Genomic DNA, 9,231 nt, shown 5'->3' with positions numbered 1-9,231 from the left:
CCTAATAAAACCTCACACTCATGAATATTTAAATCTCATACACTGCCATTCTAATTAACAAAAATACCCTCATCATCACAACCCTAATCAAAACAAGAACAAATGCTATCCCAACTAATTGTGTTCCTATATGCATAAAGCCAACCCTAACACCCCCATTCTTCACCATATAAATCAACTCAATATATTTCAAGTCAATCCCACAGAGGTGCCATGTCAAATTAAGGTTGATGAGCAAAGTCCTGCATGGGGTCCTAGTTGGGTACCCATTGGATACCCCGCTTTGTGCGGGCAAGCTTCACCCACCCACGCCTACACATGGTAACTTTCGGGATTTCGTACCCACCCATACCCACTAACTTTCCACACTTCTTGAATGCAATCCACTACAAACTGATGGCCTTGAGTCATGTTGCACTTTACTCTGACTACAAATTTTTAAGCCGCAATTCAAAATTTATCATGATTGCAATGTAATTCAATGCTACGCACTGTCAAATGAGGATTACGGTAATATACGACATGTGATTAGCAATATAAATCTATTTATCCCCCGATGTTGGATACCCACCCACCCATCCATGAAGTCATATGCGCGCCCATACCCGGTGGGTGTGAGTATGAGTACCAAATGCAAGGCTCTGTTGATGAGGAATCCCATTAAAAGCTCATGCACTTATACCTATGATGATGTGCATGTGAAAAATGTTGAGCGTGTCATCCACTTTCTCAGGCTTCGTTTGAGATGACTTTATTGCTGCTTCTTAAAGTAACCAAACGACACTTGGAACCTTTTTTGGTTCTTCAATGAATTAACAGTGTAAAATTATTTCATTTGTACATATTCAGCGGTTAAAAACAGAATGGCAAGAAATAAGAACAGATTGGAGGAAACACTGTAAATCAACAAAAGAGATTTACTTAGAAGAAAAAAACAAAAGAGTTTACATTAAAATACAACAAAAATTTATGAATTCTAGCCTATGACATTAAACTGTTATATCCACCTTATTGACATAATGAAAGAAAAACAAGTAGTTTGCAAGAATTACGATTGATCGATACCAAACAAGAAATGAATTTGTTTGAGAGAAGGCTGATGGTTTCATTGAGACTCGTAGATTGGTGATTACGGACAAGTAAGGCCCACTAACTAGTCAATAGAAACATGATGCAAGGGTAGGGGTGTCAAAAATTGACATGACCTGAAAATTCGATTCGAATCCGACCCAAATTTTTCGGGTTAGGGTAAACCCGAATTCGAAATGGGTTGGTTTTGGGTCCGGATTTTTGACCCGTTTCGAATTTCGGGTCAAGTTTAGGGTTGACTAAAAAACCAGAGAATGACTAGATTTTGACCCGAAATCATGTAGTTCGGGCTTATTTATGAGGTTTGGCAGCAGAAACACATGAAACGGAGAAAGACATTCATAGCGAGTGAACTCCCATCGTTGGTTCTGATCAAAATGTTGTAACTTCCGATACGACCGGAATGGAATGTTGTCCAAGGAGCAGCGAAGTCGAACAACAACGAAGGGCGAGTCCTGCAATCTCTACAGATTAGCAACGAAGAAAAAAAGAAGATAAAAAAGCAAACCATAGACGCCTCTAAGCGCACGAAACAGAGAAAGTTACCTTGACAACGAGCAACCTCCCGTCGTTGCTTCCGATCAAAATGTTGTAACTTCCGATCCGACCGGAAGGGAACATCATCCAAGAAGCGAAGTCGAACAACAACAAAACTGGCGACTCACGAACCCGATTAGCACTTGGTGGCTCAGGTTCAGGTTCGAAAATAGGGTTGGGTTCAAGACGGGACGAATAGTGCCAAGTCAATTTACCCGAATCCGACCCGTGACCCGAATCCGACAGCCCTATGCCCCTACCTGATGCTAGTCCTCTTTCTGAATGAGCTGAAAATAATTAGGATGTTGTTTCCTGGAAATAATATATAGCAACAAGCATAAAAGGGAGGCTAGCTCCAACAGTCATAACACCAACCGAAAAAGCAATCATGATGAAATGCACACAATTGAACGAAAATCGATCAACTAGCCAGTCAATGCGTGGACTAGAGCTGACCAGGCTAAAGTGGGTTGACTTGATAAACTTAGGCTTCATTTCGGACGACTTTCCTACTACTGCTGAATACAGTTTTTTAGTAAAAAAATAAAAATTTTATAATAAAAGAATGCTTTAAGAAATAGTAAGAAAGTCATCCCAAGCAAAGCCTTATTTTTCTTTTGGGACAGCTTTCTTACGCTTAAGCAGCTTTCTCATACAAAAATTTAAGAAGCAACTTTCTTATAAAAAATTAAAAGTTTTTAATAAAAAACTGCTTAAAGAAACAGTAAGAAGGTCGTCCCAAACGGAGCCTAAATAACAAAAGCAGAGATGAATGAACGCACAAACCTGCAGGTCTCCCCATTCCATCAGACATATATGCTAAAATCCCCTTGCCGATTTTCATTTTGCAAATTTTACATCCAGTAAGAACTTATGTGGGAGAATCACCTGGCCAAGGATTTTGATTGAAGAAGCTGGACAAACATCCTTCGTAATCAGATGCATTTAAATAAAGAAACTCCACCGAGATTCTACCGGTGCATAAAGCAAAGCTGATAAGCAAGAAGACAGACCTGCATGTTGAAGAGTCCGGCGAAAATAAAATTGTCAAAAGTGAAAACAAAGGGGTTAGCAGAACGACCAAAATGTGTCTAACAAATAGAAGAAGAGGCAAGCTTATTCTTTCAGCATAAAACAGTTATTTCCATGGAAAAACTCACCTTGTAAGTCGATCCCTTCATCATGAAATACCATGGGCATGTGCATGAGACCAATTTGATGGCCTGTTTGAGGCTTCGTTTGGGACGGCTTCCTTCCTGCTTCTTAAAGCGGCTTTCTAATACAAAAATTAAAGTTTTTTTTAAAGCTTCTTCGAAGGTGTTGAAAAAATTCCAAAGGTGGTGCTAACGTCAATCAATTGGAGATTCCTTATGGGTTGAGAGATTTTAATTTTGTTATTTTTAATTGGGTGGATAGAGATTGTAATAAGTTAGCCGATCTTTGTGCTAACATTGCTATTACTATGATTTTTCATTTTAAAATCTGAATTTTAAAATGTTGTCATATTGTTACTGCAGTTAAGATTTTTTTTTCTTTTTATTAAGTTGATGTATTCCTATGAGCTATCATTATTTAAATATAAAATCATTTAAATAAATGTCATTTGAATTAAACATCTTATATCCTAAATTGTGTTGTCAAACGATCCCACAGGATTAGTCAAAAATTAAAATACTTATTGTCGAACAGTTTAGGATTTAACATCCTCAGGATTTAGTAAATATGAATTAAGAGGATTTAGTAAATCCTACTTAGGCCTCGTTTGGTTCCCGCCGTCTGTTTTTTCCTTCTTAAAGGGAGGTTCTAAGAACGGGTAAGCAGAAACATTTTCCTTCTCAGATCAGCAGATATACGGAGTTTTAGGAAAATGATTTTAACAAAAGTTGTCTAAACAAACATAAAACAACAACCATTTTTTCCGATTATAACCGGAAAAAGTGTAATTACGCGCAACCAAACTAAGCCTTAAGTTAAATCCTAGCTGCATCCAAACAGCCCCTTAGAATTGTGATGGCAAACGATTTTCAGGTTTTGATCCTCTCAGTGTTTACTAAATCTGTAATTACAATATTTACTAAACCCCAATTCGAGCAAAAAGGCCCTCAAAGACATATATCAAACAGCAGCCCTAATAGAAATAATATCTTCAAAATTCATAACAGTAATAAGAGTTTTACAACCAGAGATTGAAACATGTCAAGAAAACAGAAGCAACAAAGTAAAATATTAAACTAAAGGCTAATCAGAACCTCAAGTATATCATCAACACAGGTAAAAAGCAAGACACATACAGGAAATGACTAGTATAAGTTAACAAAACCAAACCCTCATCCCGCGCTCCCAAATTTACTCTGATCTGAGCCTTAATCCTGCCTCTTGAGCTTCTCGATGCGCTCGCTGAGCTGGTCGATATGAACAACGAGCCTGGTCACGGCCAACAGGAGCCAGTTGAGGAGCAAAGCGCAGGCAATGAGAATCCCATTGCGCTGGCTCTTCATTATCGACTTCTGGTGCCGGAGGTACTCCGTCGGCGTGCATTCGTGCTCGTTATCGCATGTCGGACGCGTCTCGTACTTCCAGTATATGTCCAGCAACAAAAAGAGACAGAACGGAACCACTGTGATCATCGGCTTCAGCGCGCTCCGCGTCACAGCGACAAGCCCCGGCCGGAGTCGGCTGAGTCCTGGAAGCGTGAGGAGGAGAAGCATGACCGCCTCTGCGCCGGCGGCACAGCCTAGGACGACCCATTCAAGCGCCATTAACAGTAGATCGCACCTCAATTGCCTGGATAGCTTTCTTCGGTGAAAACCCTAACCCTCGTTCCTTGTTATGTATCGAAGGATTACAGAGCTTCGGTGCTTTCGTGTGCGGGAGGGCGAAAGGCGAAATGACGCGTGCCACATTGTATTCAACGTGGCGGCTCTTTGAAAATCCAGAGGTTGATTAGGATTTATAGTAAGAGCCCCTTTGATTACATTAATTAAAAATATTTTATATTTTAATACATATTGGCTAGGGCTAGTAATTACTTTTTTATAAATTAAATTAAATTATAATAATCTAATTAAATAATAATTATTATTTTTATAAAAAAAATTCAATTTATTGTCAAATGAATGTAATATAGAAATAAATAATTATTTTATATGTATTCATCTCAAAATAAATTGAAAAATTTTTAAGACTTAACATAATTATAAATTGTATTGTATTAAGAGCTTGAGCACGGTCTTATAAAAAATTAAAAATAGGCAAAATTGCTCATTAATTGGGCGACTTATTTATCAGGCTAAGTTGAGTCATATAATCATTGTGCTGAGCAAACAAATAATAAGAAAAAGGTAATTAACTATAAGTTGCCCGTTAAACGGATGACAGTTAAATGGTTGACTTACTTATAAGTCACTCATTAAAGGGATGACTTACCCCTGTTAATTAAAAAAGAAAAAGCAAAATATTGTGAGTAATGTTTGAAAGTTTAATTTATTTTAAAAAAAAGCCTACAAGTGGTGCAACAAAATGATGAGTCAGACAAATTTTATGTGATCAATTTTTCTAGTTTGTATAATAAAATTTTTAAATTAGATTGTACTATTCAATTATTTTTTTCTAAATTGTGTTGTCAAATCAAATCTACAAAATTATTTTGTCAAATCACTTATATTTAAATATCATTATGTGTTGTCAAATCACTTTATACTGACAGCTCAGTGTGTTTTGTCATATCAGCTAGTCCCCCCATATTTGCATGAGGGTATAAACATGCATTGTAGTGGCATACCCAATGTTAAATTAAATTGCATATTCTTATTGAATAGATCATCGTGTATTCTTCGGTTATTGTTTTGATTCGGATCACTCAAACGAAGTAGATGATTCAAGAGGGTTGCATTTATTTGAAAGAACGTTTGGAGCTACCAACTGATGAAATTCTTGAAAAAATGGCAAAAGTAAATGAATATTTTGTATGTTGTATGCATTTTTGGTGCGAAGATGAAGATTACGCATTGTGGCATGTCCGTGAAGAATTTATGAAAGTTAAGCTGTACAGGGTCGGCAATGATCTTAGAGATGTGGCTGGAGATATGTACAACATAGATCCGAGGATGACACTTAGCATTGGGTACCATTGTAGCTGCTCAAGTGATAGATTCATGAGTTCGGACACAACAATGAAGGTTGTGTAGAGGAGATTATTGAAAGATTTAAAAAAAGCATTTTTCTCAAAAAATTTTAAATACAAACATGTTTCCATAAATACCACACAATATCTATCAAAAAAATTCAACAACTCACAATACATGTAAACCTACACTTCTCTCTTAAACTTTAACTGGTCTAAGTAAAAAAATAAAAAAAATATTATACATAAATCATTTAACTTAAACTACACTAAAGATTGAAAGATCCCTTACCTCAAGACTCCAAACAGCGGCGAGAACCAGAGATCAATGGCACAGCTTGCGGGAGGGAAATTTTTTTGGATCAATGAGAGAGATGTCGCGAAAGGGAAAGGGAATTCTTATCAAGGTCAAAGTTGCTCGTTTGATAGGTGACTTATGCTAATCCTCATTTTCATCTTTTTTTTTTTGTGTACAGATGACGGCTTGCTAACTCGTGTATGACGGTCATCCATTTGTGATAACGGTCGACTTTGCCTAGTACAAAAAAAATCCTTATGACTGTTGTCAAACTAGGGTCCTTCCAATCACTATTGGTTATACTATGATCTTTCATATCACTATTACTTGACTACGGTCCTCAAATAGTAGTCCTCCAACCTTTGTCGCTCAACCATATTTGCTTGATAATAATCCTATGATTATCGTTGCTTGATCACCCTCATTCTGACCAATGTTGCATGATTACAATCCTCAGACCTCCATTACCTGATCATGATCCTCCAACCTTCGTCGCCTGATCATGGTCCTTCCAACCACCATCAGACAAACACGATCTTTCGAACTACCGATGTCGGTGACCATCCTTCTGACCCTTATTGCCCAACCACGGTCCTCCAACCTTTGTTACCCAATCATAGTTCTTTCAACCATATCACTCAATTAGAATCCTTTAATATATGAGCCTTATTACAGTCTTTTCGACCATCGTCGCCTTGCTATGTTCCTTCGACCACTGTTTCCCGTACAGACCTTCGACCATTGTTGCCTCTATAATCCTCCAACCTTCATTGCCAAACTATGGTACTACTAATCACCATTGTCCGACTACGATCCTCTAGCTACTGTCTTTCGATCTTAATTGCCCGACTTGAGTCCTTTCGACCAATGTCACCCAACTACAACCACTGAATACTTTTGCCTGGCAACGATCATTTGAACTAACATCCTCTAACCAATGTCGCATACCTACAACGACTCCAACATGTTTCTTCACATATTGCCAACAACATCAACACATATACATTAACTTTGACTCCTGACATTAACACTAAAATTTATGCTAAACTTTTTAGTCCTTAATCCCCCACTTCAAAGAGAAGTGATCAAACAAATAGCTAATGAATCTTAAAGATAAGTTCTAAGCTAAAAAGCTCTTTCAACTTCCACCACATTATTCATTTTATATAGTTCATATCAATGCCATTTATAATTCATTATAAACATTTATAAAATCATTACAATTGAATCAAACCTATCATTTTTTTCCCTATTTCAGTTTTTTATATGGATCAACGGGACGGTAGAGGGCTACAAGTTGAAGGCGTAGTGCCTACGCTACGCGATGTAGAGTATGATATGAATTAAAAAATTAGCCAGTCTAGAGATGGGGGAAGTTGCCAACAATTTTTTTTGACCTAATTTGAAATGTTTTTAATGCGTTTAATTGAATATTTTTCTTTTGATCTAGAATTTTAATAAAATCAAAGTTCAACTCAATCTATTTGGCCTTGGCAAAGGGGATGATTTACGATCGCGATGAGATGTGTGATTGAATGAAAATTGTGATTGCGATGAAATGTGCATGATTAAATGAGATCGTGGTTACAATGAGAAATGCACGATCATATAGAGATCGATCTCACCGCAACACCGTAGGATCAGGCGAGATAAGGAAAATGGAGAGATACGTGTGATTAGATGGAGATCGTAATCGTAGCGAGACGTGCAAGATTGAACAAGATCATGATCGCAAGACCGGCGTGATTGTATAGAGATCATGATTACAGGGAGGTATACACAATTGTTTTTTATATTAAATAATTAAACATGTTATTAAAAAATATCAAATGTTTTGTTTTCTATAACTGTAAAAGATATTTTATATTGATATTTAAGCATCATTTATTGTATTAAGACCCAACTTTTTTTTTTTTACCAAATTTGAAATATTTTGAATGAGTTTAATTGAATATATTTATTATGATCTCCAAATTTAATAAACTCGTATTGTAATTATCTGGAAGGTTCTAAAATCATTAGCCTATATCAAATTGTATAGCCTTAAAATAGTAATCGTACCGGTTCAATTAACCAATTGAAGAGAATAGTCTGGAATCAAAACTAGACACGCATAATTGAATGGAGATTACAATAGCGGCGAAATGTACGTGATCAGACGGAGATCATGTTCGTGGCGTAATGCGGATGATCAGACAGAGATCGTGATCACGACCAGACACTATCTTTTTATCGGATCATGTTGGAGTTTTTTTAGCACCTTTTCTGTGGCCTTATCGGAACTTTTATTTGGTCCGGCACTAAGATTGCATGCACAAAATGAGAAAAAATGAGCAATACCAATAATAACGAGAAAATATCATTAGGTGAAGACGAAATACCGAGCGAGTTATACCGAGTTATACCAAAAAATACCGAGATTTTTTGGTATAACTCGGTATTGCTCGGTATAACTCGGTATTGATCTTCCCAGAGCGGTATTCCTCCATATTATCAAACAATACCTATCAATACCGATCAAATACCGAGCAAAATTTGAGTAACAAGCCTCTGACCGGACGTAGATCTACGTCCAGTCAGAGGACGTAATAATTGTTCGTTGGAGGGAGAGATTATTCTGTCCGGACCCTAGACGAGAGAACCGTCCGATACTGTTTGGTACCAAGAACATTACACTTTTGAGGTAACATGACACATTTTTACTAGTCTTTGGACGACGTCCGGACCCTGCACAAAATAATTTATCGGTTGGAGGAGTTTGTTGGATGATGGGATTGAAAATCCTTTTTGTTGGAGTCTTTTGGGTCTGACTCAGGTTATTCTTGGTGTTGATTTTGATTCTAAAAAGCTGGGTTGGAGGTAGGAGTGTCAATTCGGGTCAACGGGTCAAGTTCAGGTCAAATTCGGAACTGACCTGATCCTATTTGACACGACACAAACCGACCCGTTTTTGCAAACGGGTCAGAAACTGCAACCCGGACATGACCCGCCGGGTTGACACAACCTGACACAGAAACTATTGAGGCTGTGGGAATGCGCGACGAGCCGCACTGCCTCATGCGGTCCGACCGAGGAGATGAGATGCTGCCGCGTTGCCACTCGCGGGCGTGCCCGCGTGCCGCGTGGACCTGAAGGCGACCAGGCCGAGGAAATAGCGTGGCGTGACCGCGTCCATGTGAAGTGC

At 37.8% G+C, this 9,231-nt stretch overlaps 2 protein-coding genes across 4 annotated transcripts; both read right to left on the bottom strand.

Moving 5' to 3' along the window:
• Positions 1-966: 966 nt before the first annotated feature.
• Positions 967-3,091, bottom strand: LOC110098000. 3 transcript variants are annotated; one of them, XR_003700709.1, is made up of 3 exons: positions 2,413-3,091; positions 1,636-1,938; positions 967-1,544 (listed from the first exon to the last, which is right to left on the bottom strand). XR_003700709.1 is itself a non-coding variant. In XM_028694839.1 (3 exons), the coding sequence occupies exons 1-3, from the start codon at positions 2,468-2,470 to the stop codon at positions 1,329-1,331; spliced, it is 552 nt and encodes a 183-aa protein (XP_028550672.1). In that variant the 5' UTR covers positions 2,471-3,091; the 3' UTR covers positions 967-1,328. The 3 variants fall into 3 exon arrangements, 2 of the variants coding, with proteins under 2 accessions (XP_028550672.1, XP_020680351.1); XM_028694839.1 differs by having other exon boundaries at positions 1,636-1,913; XM_020824692.2 differs by having other exon boundaries at positions 1,636-1,904.
• A 664-nt stretch (positions 3,092-3,755) lies between these two features.
• On the bottom strand, positions 3,756-4,545 carry LOC110098002. The gene has a single exon (XM_020824694.2). The coding sequence runs from the start codon at positions 4,383-4,385 to the stop codon at positions 3,990-3,992; it is 396 nt and encodes a 131-aa protein (XP_020680353.1). The 5' UTR covers positions 4,386-4,545; the 3' UTR covers positions 3,756-3,989.
• Positions 4,546-9,231: the final 4,686 nt, after the last annotated feature.

Source organism: Dendrobium catenatum, unplaced genomic scaffold, assembly GCF_001605985.2.
Source record: "Dendrobium catenatum unplaced genomic scaffold, ASM160598v2 fragScaff_scaffold_576, whole genome shotgun sequence".
Classification (NCBI taxonomy): domain Eukaryota; kingdom Viridiplantae; phylum Streptophyta; class Magnoliopsida; order Asparagales; family Orchidaceae; genus Dendrobium; species Dendrobium catenatum.
This window is presented reverse-complemented; position numbering and strand designations above follow the sequence as displayed.